The sequence below is a fragment of the Rattus norvegicus genome, chromosome 15 (genome assembly GCF_021556685.1).
Source record: "Rattus norvegicus strain SHRSP/BbbUtx chromosome 15, alternate assembly SHRSP_T2T, whole genome shotgun sequence".
Classification (NCBI taxonomy): domain Eukaryota; kingdom Metazoa; phylum Chordata; class Mammalia; order Rodentia; family Muridae; genus Rattus; species Rattus norvegicus.
In genome coordinates, this window is record NC_141548.1 from 24,886,650 (window position 1) to 24,904,928 (window position 18,279).

Below are 18,279 nucleotides of genomic sequence, written 5' to 3' on the forward strand. Positions count from 1 at the left end.
ATTACATGTGTTAACTATAGTTAATTATGTTACATTTTACTATACTTCAAAACTTAAGGGTTGGTCTTAAATCCCAATAGGGCTTGCCATGTGCAACATTTCTAGTAAATCTTTTTGTTTTGATGTGAGCAATTAGAAAGTTTATAAAGGATGAACCATCCAGCTGCTCCTCCCTTTGAAAAGTCAAAGTTCATGCAGAATAGAAGTGGTTGGTACTTTTATACTTCTGTACTGACTATAAGACATTTGGATAATGTTTCCCTAAAGACTCGTGCTGCTGTCTAACTTACAAACGAACCCAAGTATCATTTGTGTGTAAATGATGGTGTCCTTTTCCTAAAGTCAGATAGAAAAAAAAGTAATTCTAACTGGAAACTTTTTTGTGGGGGGGGGGGCGGGGGCGCGATTACAGAGTTGTTTGTAAGCTATTCAAGAAACTTTAAATGCCATTACAGAAATGATACAGTTCCACTTTGTATTAAGCCACTAATAGCCACTCTTCCCAACAAAGCCAAATCTTCTGGCACTCACAGTATCACAGTCTCAGGAGACAATAGCTCAGAAATAGTGTTTTGCTGGCCTTGGAGCTACTGAGTGCTGAGTAATACTTAGGAGAAGGAAAAAGAGCGAGCTCCTTGGATTAAAATCTGAGAGAATGTCGCCATAGAGAAAGTGGTGACTGGACACTGGTGGAATTCTCAACACCTCATCGGGGTGCTGCTACATAGGTTTCAGTTTTCATTTCTGCTTTGGAAGAGCTCTGGAAAGCTTGGGCAGAAATCATTTGAACACTCATAGATGCGCAGCGCTTTTGTAACCAGAGAAGGACATTCTCTGTTAATGTTGAGACTTATTTGATGCTCAAAGCCTTAAGGATGGCCTCTGGGTAATGGTGAGTCTGATTCTACATCTCTACCCCACTCTTCAGAAGCGTGTCAGTCATTTGGTAACTTTTGAGAGCTTAGAGTATGTTGTAGATATGTTCTGGGTAGTGACTGGTGTTATCTGACAGATTAATAAAAAAATAAAATAAACACTAAAAAGCAACACCGGAGAAAAAGCTTCCATCCTCACAGCAAAGAGCAGAGAGACGCAGGGATTCTGGTCAACCCCTCGTAGCGCTGCAGTTTCTAGTTATTTACCCTTCCTTGCCTAAGGAATGGCCAGCAGCCAACCAGCACTGCAGCCTCACAATATCTTGCAACTTGGAGTAGGGTTAAACCGTGTCGGGGGCCAAGTGGTACTTTTGTGCGAGGGTCACGTGAGACCAAGGCTGACTGGGAGAGGCAGAGTAGGGCTGAGTGGATGAAGGGATTCCTCAGGGACTTCCAGGCTGAGGGGTGGCGTCTCTGCAGGACAGCGCGGGGCATCTCCAGGCCGCCGGCTGCGCCGACCTGTCCCTTTAAGGGGCCGGTCTCCGCGTCCCTTTGGCCGCGACGCCCGGACGTGCGGAGCCGCCCCGCCCCGAAGCCTCCCGTTTCCTGCGGGGCGGTGCGACGGCACCTGAGCTACTGCGGCGGGGCCTCGTAGCACGCTGACCCGGAGGTAGAGCTCGCGTCGCTGCGTCGTCCCGGCCTGGTTCCCGGCTGCGCAGGGTGAGGAGCAGGGCCGGGGACTCCGGTGCGCTGGGGCGAGGGGTTGGGAGAGCGCTCGCCCGGTAGGCCTCCGCCCGGGGGTCGCAGTGTGTAGCGTCCGCCCAGGCCGCGCCGCCGCTGGCTCGCTCTGAGGAGGTTCCGGCTCCAGGGTTCCGGCTGGGCGATTTCCCCACGGCCGTCAGGTCCGACCCCAGCTCCGCGAGTGGCCCGAGCTCTTGGGCCGTCTCCTCTGAGGGCGAGGTCGGCCCGACCGGGCTGCGGGGTGACCGAGGAACCTATTTTTAGCCCGGCTCGCAGGCCCCGGGGCTGGCGGGCGGATTAAGGCTCTGAAGAGGGTGACCGGAGGGAGCGCCACGCCTCGGGCGCCTGGGCCCGGGGTGGGCCACATGTGAGCGGTGCTGGAGCGGATGGCCCCTCGCTTGTCCCGGAGTGCGGCCCCTCCCACCACCAGGTTGTAGAGTTAGGGGGAATTCTGCGAAGTTCTCCCTCTCTCCCAGGGGTGTGTCCGCCTTGTTGCCCAACAATGGAATTTGGGACGTCCCGGATCTAGCCGCGTTCGGGGTAAGGAAGCCGAATTCGGCCTTCGAGACCGGAGCAAGGAGGAGCAGCGTCCCTTTCTTTGTCCCGCTGCATCTCGGTTTAGGTTAAAAAGTGCGCTGCTTAGTGTCTTCGGGTCCTTCTAGGAGGAAACCGGGATTCTAACAGCGTGGCTTCTGCCAGATATGGATTCTTAAGCATCTATGTGAATACGCGCAGCTTCAAAAGCTGCGGCTGAACAGTTCAAAGTTTTGGAGTGTTTTGAGAAATTTCCTCTCCACACCCAGGTAAAGAGGAGCCCCTCAAAGGTGAACCAGACATTCTCTTGTGTAGCAGGTGACTTAGGCGTGATTTGACCTTCTGCCTCAATTAGGTTGCACTTGTCTTTTCTTTCCCCTTACCCGCAAGCAATGGCAGCAGTGGCTCCAGTAAAAGCATTTGGTGATGAGACCTGAGATAATCTTTCCAGGAGCTGCCCTGGAGCACTCAGGCTGACCTGTATTCTGTGTGTCCCGCGGTAGACTTTCCTATCTGATGTATTGCTTGATAAACAAGCCTCTTTCCCATTCCACCTTTCTTCTAGAGGCCTTAGACGAAATAGCTGGGCTTAATTATGTAGGTTCCTTTCCCATGCCAACCCTGAGTCAGAAACGGCTCTCAATTTTGTAGCCCTCAGTAGACTTATGTCTCAATTATCAGGTGCATTAGAGAATAAGGTGTTCTACATTACTGAGACACACACTCAAATATATCGGGAAAATTCCTCAAGTGTATTTATTAAACACTTTAGTATCATAAAGTATACCTAGTATATAACCCTTTCTTGATTCATTGTCAGCATTATGAAAAGCCATTGGCTTGTTTTATTGCATTGGTATATTTTTGTGACCTCCCTAAGTATTAGCAGTCTCTTTCTCTTGATATAGTTTCCCCCTAAACAAAATCAAAATCCACACAAAACCCTCAACCCTGAGCAGTTTACAGGCTTGCTAGTTTGTAGGTTTTAATCTTTTTATTTTTTATAAAGACCTAACAAAGGCTAATTCTGAAGCTAACTTCTAAAGGACCCATGTTAAGATTGACTGTCCGTCATTTTTAGCTGGACTTTTACATGAACTCTTTGGAGGATGTATTGTTTTTCCAGGGGCACACTGGGATAAACCAAGAATCTTGAGAATCCCATATATACTTTTGACACCTCTAGCCCTCAATTATGTATTTTTATTTGTATGTCTATTTTTTTTTTCTTTTCTTTTTTTCGGAGCTGGGGACCGAACCCAGGGCCTTGTGCTTGCTAGGCAAGCGCTCTACCACTGAGCTAAATCCTCAACCCCTGTATGTCTATTTTTTTATGGCAAATTTTTAATTAAAAAGATTTTTCAATAATTTGTAAAAAAATAGTAAACTCAGTGGTTCTAGGAGAGTTTGGCTGAGGGATCTGACCTCATGTGTACTATGGAAATGCAGGAGGTAGAGGTGGAGAGAGAGCTTTACGGAATGTTCAGGTGTTTGAGAGTAACTTCTTAGGTGTGTGGCTTTAAAGCCCTCTGAAGGCAAATCCAGGCTATCCCTAGTAACCAGAAGTAACTGTCTAGAAGTCACAATGACCGCTCATGTATTAATGGGCTGCATCCTATATCATTGCTGCTTCAGAACGAAGGAACAGAGTCTGGTGTGTTCTGATGAAAAAGATATGATTTATGTGTGGATAGGGAAATTTGTTTAAGACTATGAACTATATGTTCCCTATAAATAGAAATTTAAGGGGGAAACTTTGGTGCCATGAACCAAAGAATTTGAGTAACTTAAGCCATCTCTAAAGTCTAGAAGGGCAAGTAATTACAAGGGTTTGTCAAATGGATGACAGTGTTAAATTGCTTTTTAAGCCTTTTCAGTTAAAAATGCTGTTGGTCATGGTGGTGTCTTCAGTCACTCCTGAGGCAGAGGCAGGTGGATCTCTGACAGACCAAAATAAAAATCAAAAGGGTTGTGAGCTTTAGCCTTTAAACTGTCTCCCTTTCCCCCTATAAAAGAAAGGGTCCAGTCTCTCCCATAGAGACTATCTGTAACCCCAAGTTCATTCACTATAGCAAAGAACTTGAATTGACCTAGTTGACCATCAGTGGATTAGGGCACAGTGAAAATTAGGTCTCTATAAAGGACAATACCATTCAGCTCTAAAGAAAAATGATGTCAAAAAATTTGCAGGAAAATGGACAAACTTGGAATTTATGCTGGTAATCAAGGTCCCTCTATCTCAGGGAGGAATAAGCTGAAGGTTCTCTCTTATAAGTGGAGTCCAAACAAATGTACTGTACAGATGTAAACTAGTGTCTACGCAGGTGTCTACAGCATAGCATGAAGAGAGAACAAGAGAGGCTAAATAGACGGGTGAGGAAGGACTGGGTGCAGGTGTGACATGAGTTTTGGTTATAACGCATGATTGAGGTCGTAAGGCCAATTGCTTTTCTTGTTCTAATTCTGTCATAGATTTTCTTTTTTTTTTTGTTTTTGATGGTGGATAAGTGCATAAAATATATTTGATACTGAGAGGGTAAAATTTAATGTGAAACTCACAACTAACATTTTAAAATGTCAATACCAGCTATAGAAGTTTATTAAGTTATATAGACTTTGGCTCTGGTTAATTTTGCCATTTGATCTTTTTATTTGAAAATTTTAAAGTTAAAGTTTATAAGATAAATTGATAAACACCTTGTTACTAAAAAGAAGAGGGGCTGACTGCAAAGCTCTGACCTGTGCTTCTGCCCCTGCCCCTTGAGCAGTGCACCTGACTCCCATGGGCTTTTAATTGCTTTTACATTTGAAGAATTAAGACAAACTTTCAGTTAAAAAGAGTAATTTTGGTAGAGATTCTGATTGGAAATATAACATTCCCAGGACTCTAAAAAGTCATGCTCCATGACTATGCATATCATTTACCCATCCCCCAACATTGAGGCTTGACCCCATATCCTGAATTTGCAACCTTCCTCCCAGTATGGGATTATCAATGTATGCCATGACAACTGATTTTTCTTTGTTTAACCTATGCATTTAAGGCATAATATGTCTGGTTCATAATAGGTGCTAAATAAGAAGTTGTCAAATGAATTAAGCCTGTGTTTTGCAGTTCCTTTTCTTTGTGGATACTGCATTCTGGATACATGTAGCTTTTAGTTTGTTCCTTTGCTAGGAACTTCCAGAGAACAGGAGAGTGGCAGGGAGCCTCTGGAAACCTTTTGGTAGAGGGAATAATGTACTGTGGTGGAGACTGAGTTACTCACTCTGTTTATTTAAGACCACTGGTTAATTTAAAAAGTTACTTTAAAACAGTTACTTAAAACAAAGGACTTGGGGCTGGAGAGATGGCTCAGTGGTTAAGAGCACCGATTGCTCTTCCAGGGGTCCTGAGTTCAAATCCCAGCAACCACATGGTGGCTCACAACCATCTGTAATAGGATCCAATGCCCTCTTCTGGTGGGTCTGAAGACAGCTACAGTGTATTTACATATAACAAATAAATAAATCTTAAAAAAAAAAAGAAAGAAAACTGAGGACTTAAAAGACATATGCATCTTAGTCAGTCTTAGTGGCATCTGCCTTTCATCCCAGCAACTCAAGGGGTCTGGGAGGAGAGAAGAGGCAGGTGGATCTCTGAGTTCAAGGTTAGCCTAGTTTACATAGTGAGTTCCAGGACAGCCAGAGCTACATAATGCAACTGTCTTTCAAAAAAGCCAAAACCCAAATTAACCAAAGACAAAACATGCACATTCAGTATTTGTACTTAAGGCATTTAACATTAATCCATATATGTGTCTTTTTATTTAGACTAACCAGGTTTCTTAGAATAGGGGCTTTCTGATTTTCCTTCCATAGATTATATTCTAAAAGCATTATCTGTCACTTCTGATATTGGTTTCTGGTTTCTGTAAAGTAGAATGAAATGTTGGTAGTAGAAAACACAAAACCCTGGAATTTTCCAGTCCTTGGAAAGGTCTGGGTTTCATTTTCCTACACTTAGCTCCTTGCAGAAGAGGGAATGCCAGTGATCAGGGTTGCTCAAGGTAGCACATCGTGAGCACTGTTCACAGTAGGCCTAGGGCTACAGTCTCCACTGCTGAGGAGAAGGGAGGCTACTTGCCCACATTTCCTTTCTTTTTCTCTTTTACCATTTTCTTTCTTTTTTCCAAGGGGGTACTGGTGTTTGAATCCAGCGACTGCAAGCTGCCACTAAGCTTTTGAAGGAGTGTATTTGCAATTTCAGTAATTTTCTGAGATTCAATGGGAACATTGCCTATCAGGACACACATTCATATGCTACATGCTCACTGGAGAATGTGGGACAGTTCCTTATTCTTACCCAGGAACCAGGCGTAAGCAGTGAATCTCTGGAGGCTGAAAGGAGACCCACAGGTTTTAGGCTTTGGTAACACTGAGGTTTATGGAAGTTCCTTATCTCCCCATCCTTAACTGCAGGCCTTCACTGACAGCTTGGAGAGGAGGAGAATGGTTGGAGCTGAGCTTTAATCTAGCCTTGCTGCTTCGCCCTGGCATTTCTGAGGCCTGAGCTTCCTCGATATTCATTCTCTCGGCTTTCAGGCTTGCTCGGATACTTTGTTCTTAAGCCGTTTGTTTTGTTTGTTTTGTTTTGTTCCTTTTGTCTGCTTCCTCTGAAAGTGGAACTCTTTGTATGAATTTATTTGAAACTTCCCCTTCCCATTCAGCTTTGTGGATATGGGACTTTTAGCGCTACACAAACTTTTGCTTGATTGGTGTTTTTCTGAGACAGGTTGCTCAGACTGATCTTGAACTGCACAGCTGGTTTCGGTTTTTTAATTAAAAAAGAAAAATTTACGTTCTCTCTCTCTCTCTCTCTCTCTCTCTGTGTGTGTGTGTGTGTGTGTGTGTGTGTGTGTGTGTGTGTAGTGGTGTTTTTCATTTATGGAATCTTGGGATATATAAAGTTATTATCTTGTGCTCCTTTTAGTTGCAGAATCACCTTATCTTGTAAGTGGTTGCAGTCTAGTACTTGTGCCTGTATTGTTTGAGTTTCTCCTCTAATTGAAGGTATGGTAAGGCTGTCCTTTGAGATACACAGGAACTCACTTTCTACCCCAGGCTGGCCGCATCGGCACCTGCATCAGCCCTCCTGGTGTGGGTGTTCTAGGCATGTCCCTTTGCCCTTGAACCTATTTTAACCATTTATTAGTTTTGAATTTTTGATTGCTTTTTATTATTTTCCTCCCTCCCTTCCTCTCTACCTCCCCCCTTTCATCCATCCCTCCCTCCCTTCTTTCCTTGAGATAGATTTTCTCTGTGTAGCCATGGTAGTCTAGAACTTGCTCTGTAGACCAGGCTAGCCACTAATTCACAGAGGTTCATCTGCCTCTGCCTCTCAAGTGTTAGGATTAAAGGCCTGAACCACCACCACCATACTTTTTATTTTTATTTTGTGGAAATACTAATTCATATTTATTCAGTCACTTTTTTTTTTCCCTTTTCTTTTTTTTTCGGAGCTGGGGACCGAACCCAGGGCCTTGCGCTTGCTAGGCAAGCGCTCATTCAGTCACTTTTTTATATTGACTGCTTTTTGTTAGTATCTGTCTTATAAGGGTCTCTATTGCTGTTGTAAAATACCATGATCAAACTCTATGTGGGGAGAAAAGGGTTTATGTTTGAATGAAAATGAAGTTATGACCTCGCCTAGGTTTGGTTGAGGAGTTTTCATAGACAGGAGGGAGAGAATCCCAAGGCATCCGGAAGAGTTGAGGCTGACGATGGCCGCAGACTGAAGTGGGGTGGTGGTGGTAGAGAAGTGCGGGGCGGAGTCAGAGGTGCTGAGAGAGTGAGACCTGCCCCAGGTCCTCGCCACTCTGCAGTTCCACCTCTCAAGGAAGTCAGCAGAACTTGAGGCAGGAACCTGGAGGCGGGGACAGATGCAGAGGTCGTGGAGGAGTGGCCTCCCGCCTGTTCTTCATGGCTTGCTCAGCCTGCCTCCTCACAGCACACATGATCACCTCCCAGGGCTGGGCTTGCCTGTGCTGTTTTGTGAATACACAAGAATGGGGGCAAGACCACTTTTAGTTTGTTTAGTCTTGCGTTTTGATAATTTTTTCCCAATTGCTCTTTTGTTTTTTCAAGACAAGGTTTCTCTGTCTCCAAGGTTTCCCTGGCTGTCCTGGAACTTGTTCTATAGACCAGGCTGGCCTTGAAATGGAGATTCATCTGCCTCCTGCCCTGCCATTAAAGGTATTTGTCCTGGGCTGGAGACGTGGCTCACTGGGTAAGAGCATTGGCTGCTCTTCCAGAGTTCACAGAACCCACGTGTGACTCACAACCATCTGTAATGAGATCCGATGCCCTCTTCTGGTGTGCATGAAACACATGTGTAGGAAGAGCAGAGCATTCCTATACATAAAAAAGCCATTCAGTACGATTGCCTGGTTTCCAGCTGATCTTTTAAATCAGTCAGCTGATAAGATTTTATTAAGCGAAGTACAAAAAAAGGAGGTTTGTGTGTGAGTGAGAGAAGTGTAAATGCTAATAGATGCAGGAACAAGTGAGCATCCCAGGAAGAAGACAGAATTCAAACTTCATTCATTCATTTGAACTTCAGTAGTATATGATGAGAGCTCTTCAGCTTCCTTCCATAAGTGGGCAAGCAGGTTTTCGAATGCTATCATTCTGTTACCAGGAGTGACGGATCCCTTCTGACCTGTGATTTTTCTTTTTTCACAGCAAAGCCCTAGACTTTCTTTTAGAAAAGATTATCTATTGTTATGTTCATTGATGTTCTGCTTCCTTGTGTGTCTCTGTGAGGGTGCCGGATCCTCTGGAGCTGGAGTTACACACACTTGTGAGCTACCATGTGGTTGCTGGGAATTGAACCGACGTTTTCTGGAAGAACAGCCAGTGTTCTTAATGGCTGAGCTTTCTCTCCAGCTATGGGCAGACAATTTTTATTATTCTTAGTTTTATAAGTATAACATAGATGAGTGTGTTGATCCAGCGTTTGAATCTTATTTTTCCACCTTTTTCTTTTTGTGGCTTCTTTGGCAATCACACATGCCAGAGCGCGCTCCACCGTCGATGGCTGTCCTCTGTGCTGTTCTTAGGTGTACTGCAGGGTTCAAGGCTTTGATCCTACTTAGAGATTGTCCCTTGAGACAATCTGGGAACTATTTGTAAACAAAAGTGGAATACTTTTTCTTTGTAGTAAAGATCTAGTCAGTGCATTTGATACATTTTTGAGGGATGTGCATAGTCTAGGCTTGACTGCTTGTGACCCTGCGCACACTGCACTCTGATCGTTTACCCTCACTGGCAGCACTCACATTAGACTAAGATAATTAAGATAATTGATAATCCATGCCTAATAAGGGGACGTAGGTCACTTTTGCCAAGTTCAAGCCCAGACTGAACCCTCTAATAGTCTTTCTGTTACCAATTTGACAGACATACTGCACTGCATACAGTGGACTTAGAAAAATGTAAAGAGTGCTCGCTTCGGCAGCACGTATACTAAAATTGGAACGATACAGAGACCTTCTGCATGACCCCTGCAAAAAAAAAAAAAAAATGTAAAGATGGGATTTTTGTCAACTACAGCCGCGTTAACTTTGTCTCAATCCTCCTTACCATTATGGGCTAGGTTCCTTTTCTTCTCTACTTTTCTCCCTTTTATTTTGTTCTCAGCCCCTTATTCCCAGCTTTCCCCCTTCATGTATAACTGTTGCCTATAGATACAATGTGAGTTTTAGGTATATCAGTGGGTAAAATATATGCTTATTTATTAAATACTTATTTACCTGTAACCAAAATGGAACTGAACATTTTGTAACCTTTTTAAAGTCAAAGCTTAACATCTTAAGGCAAGTGGTTCTCACTGTGCTCTCTCGTTATTTCTAGTAACTGAATTTATTAATCATACAAAATTAGGATTTTTGACTTTAGAACAGAATTTAAGTATAAAAGTCATAGTATTTAGTTTTTTGTTTATTTTTAGGTAGTCTTATGTAACCCAAGCTTGCTTTGCATTTATATTAGAATGCCCAGTTTAAACTGGTGTAGGGATGGAAACCTATGCAGGCAAGAACTGTCAAATAAGGAACCCGCAAGTACTTAGTAGTTAAATCTGAGTTAAATCTGAGTTGGCCTCGATGCTGAGCATTTTATGTCTTCAGCTTTTATTTGGTGCTGCTATGTGTCTTAAAGTTGTGATTAGGGGGGATTGGGGATTTAGCTCAGTGGTAGAGTGCTTGCCTAGGAAGCGCAAGGCCCTGGGTTCGGTCCCCAGCTCCGAAAAAAAAAGAAACAACAACAACAAAAAAAAGTTGTGATTAGGGCCCTCTACATACACAGTGAGATCCATGTCGAGTACAAGCAAAAGGAAGTTGAAGTTTTGGCGGAACCCCATTATCTTAGTTTTGGTTCCCATTGTGAAGAAACATCACGACACCATGACTAAGGCAACTCTTATAAGGGACAATGTTTAATTGAGGCCAACTTAAAGGTTTGAGAGGTTCAGTCCATCATCATCATGGCAGGAAGCACTGCAGTATATGGACAGATGTGGTGCTGGAGAGAGAGCAGAGTTTCTTGATCTGAAGGCAGCCAGGAGAGGGCTCTCTCTTTCACACTGGGGGGAGCTTGAGCACTAGGAACTCTCAGAGCCCGTCTACATAGTAACACACTTCCTCCAGTAATGCCACACCTCCTAACAGAGCTATCTCAACTACCACAACCACGAAAATTCAGTGGAAGGCAGCACCATTCCTTCACGTCTGTGAGATCTACAGACAGACATAGAAACTGAGGAGAACCGGAGCAGAGCCCCAGGGACAGTTTCAGACCTCTGGTCTGTGTTGGGTTTCTTAGCCTTGAGCACTGGTTGCCTTTCATTTCTGTTTGGGTGACCTTGGTTAGTATGGTCACAGAGGAAGGATCTAGACGTCATTGTGTGTAGGTGTTCAGGTACAGATTGTTCTTTAGCGTCAGTGTCTGCTGCTATGTACAGCTTGTTTTCCTGAGGCAAAACTTTGAAATGGGTACCAACTTTATTTTTCTCCTGACTCAACAAAGACAAAACACTGAACTTTAAAAGCATTTCACTTGACCAGTAGCTAACTTGTGTAGACAGAACGATTGTGTTTAATTGACATACAGATTAGATGAGGTATCAGACAAGGTCAGTTCTAAAGGGCTCACTGCGTCTTCACCTTCCTAGTGTTGAGACCCTTTACCCTTTCATAGAGTTCTCATGTCGTGATGCGTCCCAGCCATGAATTATTTTCATTGCTGCTTCATAACTGTAGTTTGGCTGCTGTTATGAAGTGTAAATATCTGTTTCTGGTGGTCCTCGGCGACCCCTGTGAGGGGTTGGTTGACCCCTCCCCACTAGCCGAGAACTGCTGAGTTAGCACGAGTTTTGTTTCCCCCTTGAACTGGTGAAATTGTACCTTAGTAAATTGCTTGGGGAAAAGTTAATTTTAGTCACAAAGATTAATCTTGTGTCTGTTGAACTATTTTGTTTTCAGATTCCATTTCAATTTTAGATGTAGGCCATTGCTGGTATAACTTGAATTAAGAATGCTCTGTGATTTAAAATGAGCTATAGATTAATCGGAAGACAGAGTAGATTTTAATAAGCTTAAAGCTGTTTATGATGAGCAGATATAGTCATATCCCATTTGGCTTGGCAGTTAGCACAGCGATGAATAGCTCTTTTATTACACACACACACACACACACTTATTCATTTAGAGATAGAATCTTACATAGTCCAGGTTGGGTTTCACACCCCCCCCCCCCCCCCCCCCCCCGAGCTGGGGACTGAGCCCAGGGCCTTGCACTTGCTAGGTAAGCGCTCTACCGCTGAGCTAAATCCCCAACCCCTCACTTTTTTTTTTTAAGTCTTTTTTTAAAAAGATTTATTTGTTTATATGAGTTCACTGTAGCTGTCTTCATGTACAGCAGAAGAGGGCATCAGATCCCATTACAGATGGTTGTGAGCCACCATGTGGTTGCTGGGAATTGAACTCATGACCTCTGGAAGAGCAGTCAGTGCTCTTAACCGCTGAGCCATCTCTCCAGCCCCGGGGTTTCACTTCTTGATCCTTCTTCCTCAGCCTCCCAAATGCCGGGATTGCAGGTATGCGCCACCACATTGTCCCAGGTCCCTTTATTTCATCTTGTAAACTTTGCAAGTTTGTTAAAATCCTTCTGCTAAAGCGAAGTTTAAAATAACTAAGAACAATGGTTCCACATTTAGGTAGATTTTTGTTTTGTTTTTCTCTTCTGTTGAGATAGGGCCTCATGCTTTCCTCTGACTTGGTGAGGGTGGTTGTGAACTTGTTACTATCCTGCCTCCACTTCTTGAGTGCTGGGATTGTAGAGTCGTGTGCTGCTGTACCCGTTCATGAGTTGTTGGGAATCGTGTGTGGTAGGCCAACAATGCACTCTGCCCACTGCGTACATTCCTAGACCACCCCCTTTAACAGTGACGTATTTATAAAGACCATGTGTGTGACAGGCTGCTGTTCAGTTCACTGTGTGGCTGGGGTAACTGAGTGGAAGATGCTCCAGGCTCCTTCTCCAGAGTGGTGGTGGGATTATGGGTTTGTATTACCAGGCCTGGTTTTTATGGAGTGCTGGAGATCAAACCCCAAGGCTTCATGCCTGCTGGGCCTACCAATAGAGCCATCCTAAGCCTCAGAATTTGGCTTTTTAAAAAATTATCTCAAGACTGTTAATTAGAAAGTTTAGATATTTTTCAGTTTATTATTCATTAAATGTGCAAAAGTTGGGACTGGGGAGGTGGTTCAGTGGTTAGGCACGTGTTTGCTCTTGGAGAGGACTCGAGTTTGATCTCCACATTACAGGCAGACCTGTAGTCCTCCTCTGGGAAATGTGATGCTTCTGACCATCGAGGACACCTGTATTTAACCACACACACACACACACACACACACACACACACACACACACACACACGAATACATCTTTTCAGAAGTACACAAATTAATTTGCTTGTTTCAGTTTGCTTTGTTTTAAGTATGTCATAGGTTATAGTTTATATCTGTGTTACACGTGCTGTCCTTTTTCCACAACATATGGGAGGTAACGTAAAATTATAAACTGCTATGTAGAATATACGTGTGTGTATATATAAAAATATATGTGTATATACACATATAATATGTGTATGTGTGTGTGTATACATATATATATTTAAATCTGAACTCCCAGATCACTTTTCCTTTAACTTTTGTAGACACTCTGGAGTTGAGGCATGTGGTATTTGAGGCAGCTGCCGCCGGGTAATCAGACTGTACCTTCCAGCAGCCACTGGGTCACCACAGATCGTAGATCTCAGGGGCTTCTGCTGAGGCAGAGCCTTGTAGAAGACAGATAACTGTGCATGTGAGTCGCCTCATGCGTGAGCATCAGGATTTATGAAAAGCGTCTATTTCATGTTGTAATGTCAAACGCTGTGTCAAATCATTGTGGGTTTTGTTTTTTAACTTATTTCCATATTCTTGCTGTATCCCATTACATTTTTTTTTCAGGCTGCTTATTCGAGGAAGGAATAAAGCTGCTAGCCGTTGTGTTAACCACCTCTAAAAGGGTGGCACATTTTATTTTATTTTTGAGGCAGGGTTTCTCTGTGAAGCCTTGGCTATTTTGGAACTTACAGTGTAGACCAGGCTAGCCTTGAACTCAGCTCCACCTGCCTTTGCCTCCGCCTTCTAAGTGCTGGGATTAAAGGTGTGCACCACCACTGAATTTAAAAGTTTGCAACTTTTAATGACAAAAGTGTGTTGGTAATTGCTAATACATCTTTATTTTCACATGTAGTAAGTAGTATATATTAGCACTATGTACTTAAAGGGGGAACTAAGTATTAAAACAAGCACCAGGGTGCTGGAGAGATGACTCAGTGGTTAAGAGCACTGGCTGCTCTTCCAGAGGTCCTGAGTTCAATTCCCAGCAACCACATGGTGGCTCAACAACTATCTGTAATGGGATCTGAGTCCTTCTTCTGGTGTGTCTGAAGAGAGTGACAGTGTACTCACATACATAAAATAAAGAAATCTTTAAAAAAAAACAAAAAAAACAAAACCAACCACCAAAACTGAGTTGTAGGTGGTCTATGGTAGAGCACGATGGGATGTTCTGGGTTCAGCTCTTAGCAGTAGTTATCATGACTCTGTTTCACCTCTTACCTGCCAGAAAAATGGTGGGTAACCCTCCCCTCTCCCCTCCCCCTTTTAGGGTCTCGTCATGTGTTGTAAGGAGGGAAGGATATGCTGCACTTGTCACTAACTACCCGTTTACCTGGTATAGTATAGTTCAGGTGTAGGCGACAGCCATGCTTTAACAGCTAACTTGTGTCATGAGTAAGATAGAATTAGATTTGAAGTGCTAGAGCAGGGTGCTAGAGCAGGGTGCTAGAGCAGGGTGCTAACAACTTACTTACTTATAGAATTGACTGTTTGTCTTTGTTGCCTCCCCTGTATAGAGTCTGCGTACGTTCACGTTAAGAGGAGACTATGGAGCTGCACGAGTCCACGTATTTCGTTGTCCTTATCCCTTCAGTAGTTATTACTGTCATTTTCCTTTTCTTCTGGCTTTTCATGAAAGAAACATTATATGATGATGTTCTTGCAAAACAAAAAAGAGAACAAAAGTTGATTTCTACGAAAGCAGATAAAAAGAAGGCAGAAAAGAAGAAGAATAAAAAGAAAGAAATCCAGAATGGGACCCTTCATGAATCTGATTCTGAGCATGTGCCTCAGGACTTTAAATTATCTGATGCCTCACCTGTTGAGGATGAACAGTTTGTACCTGCTCCATTGAGTGTGGCAGAAACTTCCAGCAGTGTCAGGGAACGAAAGAAGAAGGAAAAGAAACAAAAACCTTCACTCGAAGAACATATCATCAAAGAAAGTGATGCATCAAAGATTCCAGGCAAAAAAGTAGAACCTGTCCTAGTTACAGAACAGCCGGCCCCACCCCCCGAAGCAGCTGCCTTGAAGAAGAAAGCAGGGCAGAAGAAGTCTAAAAATGGAAGCGGTATATGATCTTTTTAACTCATTGCATGATTATATGTAGTGACTCTGACAGATTGTTCACCTCACTGTTTGCTTTCATTAGCATGAATTGCTGATAAAAATTACCAGAAAGAAACACTTTAAATTTCATCTATAACTATATAAAAGATTTGCTGGAATTTTATAAACCTGACGTTGGTAGCTTAAGGGGTTGTGGTTAATGACAGTGACATATTAATAAACACTTCGTAATCACTGTGATAGGAGTTGAAAAGGTGAAACATTGTTCCTTACTTTTGATTCAGTTTTCAAACATTTACACGTTGGGAGCGCTGGGGCTTCTGAGATGAGATAGCAGCTGTAGAAACTTAGCATAACAGGCCATAATCATAGAAAAAGGTCACATGATCTGGGTCTCAGGACTTCAGAGGTCACTTGGAGCATGCAGTATCAGGTATTAATTTTAAAGCTTGGTAAAGTGCTGGCTAGTTGTACATGTATATATGTGTGTGTGTGTGTGTGTATACGCACCCATGTATATAGGTACATACATATATGTATATATAAGTATTGGAGAGAAAATACTTGAAAAATAATTGTGTCTGAAAGTATATGAAAGAATGTTTTCAATATGGACAGTTAAAATTGTCATTTTGTATACAGTACAGTACAACTTTACATACATTAAATTTAATCTAGAGGTGTTTAAAGCATACAGGAGAAGTATGTGGGTTATATTGAGACAGTGTCATTTTCTATAAGGGAGTCTCAGGCTCTTGTGGTTTCTAGAACCCCTTTCCCTTATGGATGTCGGAGGACAAGTGTATAGTGGGAAGTTTCTGAGAAATGACAAGTGCTATGTAGAGCTGCAGAGAGTGGGCATTGTATGAAGGGCCTGTGTCTCCTTATTTACCGTGTTAAGGATAACATTGGACCTAGAAGGCTTGCTTGCAGTTATGACTGCATATGCTTCCAGAGAAGTAATAGTGAACATTGCATGTGCTAGGAAGGAGAATGTGTGGTCCGTGATAAAATGGAAGAAGTAATATAAATGCAGAAGCCAAAGCATGATGGAATTTGTGGATGAAGGGTTTACAGAGGAGGCTGTGTTGAGCTGTCTTTAGGGCTGAGACACTTTACTAAGTAAATACTGGTCTTACCCTGTGTGGACAGAAAACTACTCGTTAGGGCCCAGGGGAGGTGTGTTAAGTCTTAATACTCCAGAGTATTAAGAGTGTAGTGGACAAAGATGAAAAGGTCATGATGGTTTGTGTGAGCCACTGTAGGAAATGGGACTTAGATTAGTTACTATTGGAGATTTTAGTCAGGTTAATAGAGTCAGGCTCATCGGTCTGTCCTGTCTGTCTGTCTGTCTACCTATCTACCTATCTATCTATCTGGTATACTGTAGAGGAATGGTGATGCTTGCATTTGATTTTTATGTATAATATATGTATTTATATTTTATAAATTATATATATTAAGGATTTATCTTTATTTTATGTGTCTATGAATATGAATATTTGGCTTCATGTCTGTTTGTATACCACTCAGAGGCTAGACGAGGGTGTCAGGTTTCCTGGAACTGGAGTTACAAATGATTGTGAGCCTGGGAACAGAACCCAGGTTCTCTGCGAGGGCAAAAAGTGCTCATACCTACTGAGCCATCTCTCTAGCCTCTGATTAGATTTTCATCTTAGAAAGAGTTCTTGGGGAGAATTTATGAGACTAGATTCCATGGGGCATTTCCATGTAGGCAGAAAGACTGTTTAGACAGTGTCCCAGAGTTAATCAGGGCAGAATGTGGTAGTGTGAAGAGGAAGAAGGCAGAGAGGTGCACAAGTTAAGATGACAAGACCAGCCTCCTAGCCATGTGGGAGGCTGACTCCCGAGGGACGTGTGATTTAGCAGTTAGATTTACATGCAAGCCACAGTTCATCACACAATAAATTCACCGCCAATTGATAAAGATATAAACTGCTCACCTAGACAAGATAAAACCAATCTAGTTCACCTAAATCTGAACCATCTTCCTCCGTAGACTCCATCTTGAGTCTCTCCTCTCCTCCCTCCTTCCTAGATGTTTTCTCTACCTACCCTTCCTTCTCATCCAGCGGTAGGCTTCCCCTTATCTTGGGCCTGCCTTGCTGCATAATGACATCACCTTTCACATCATCCTTTCTGTTTAATTTAAAAAAAAAACAAAAAAACCTTTTCTCTCAAATGTAAGCTGTGCACAACTGTTACCATTTGAAAATCATCTAAATGACTGTTTTCTCAAAGTTAATTAGCTTGGGTAGGCTATGAGACTTAATTAGTCTTCAACTCTGTCAGAAATCTGAGATTGACTAATAATACCTGAAATTATGAGAAGCGAGAAGCACAAAACATAGCTTCTAAAACTCAGCCAATTTATAGAGACTGTGATCACCTGACAGTCCCTCACTCCTCAAAACGTCTGCGCATCAGTCTTCAGCCTTCTGGCCCAGGATCATCTGACAGACTTTGTAATGCAGAATTTTGAATGGCTGATAATTCTGGCTTGGCAAAGATCATTTAGTCGGCCATTCTGCATAATGTGTCCCTTTCTGGACAGTATTTGTCTGAATATGAATTGAGGCAATTCTTGCCCAGTGGCTGTGTCTTGCCACAATTGGAGCAACTCCATTGAAGTTCACTTTTTTCTTAGAATCCAAGAAGGGGTGCTGTCAGGAGCAGACAGGTCTCTAGTCAATCATCTTTAATAAAGAAATGTCCATAAGTGTCATATTCTGTGGACTTCTGCACCTTTGAAGATTATCTATCTACACAAAGTGTTTCTTAACTGTTAGGCTTTGAACTATCTCAAAAACACCCTTCTAATTACTCAGAACCATGAGTTTGCTATCTGGCTCTTGAATTGCTAATCATCTAAAAACAGTTTATAATCGTAGTTTCCAGGACTGGGTCTAAGCCTTGTACTTTAAAGATTTCGTAACAAATAAGTTCTATGCCAAAGTAAAGATATGACTTTAGCTTAGTTACCAAATGAGATTATGGGCGTACAAATCAATCTAGCTAATTCTTCCCTATTAAATTATGACCATTTCTAA

General features: G+C 42.7%; 1 protein-coding gene and 1 pseudogene across 50 annotated transcripts in view; both read left to right on the top strand.

Annotated features, from left to right (window-relative positions):
• Positions 1 to 1,466: 1,466 nt before the first annotated feature.
• Positions 1,467 to 18,279, top strand: part of Ktn1 (kinectin 1) — an 87,954-nt gene continuing 71,141 nt past the window's right edge. For 49 of the 50 annotated variants that reach the window (XM_087586032.1, XM_087586037.1, XM_087586047.1 and 46 more), the window contains exons 1-2: positions 1,467 to 1,595; positions 14,656 to 15,209. In XM_087586032.1, the coding sequence (XP_087442158.1) occupies positions 14,687 to 15,209 (523 nt within the window). In that variant the 5' untranslated portion in view covers positions 1,467 to 1,595; positions 14,656 to 14,686. The remainder of the gene's footprint in view (positions 1,596 to 14,655; positions 15,210 to 18,279) is intronic. The other variant, NM_001447076.1, reaches the window with a different exon arrangement.
• On the top strand, positions 9,633 to 9,732 carry LOC120097197 (U6 spliceosomal RNA; annotated as a pseudogene).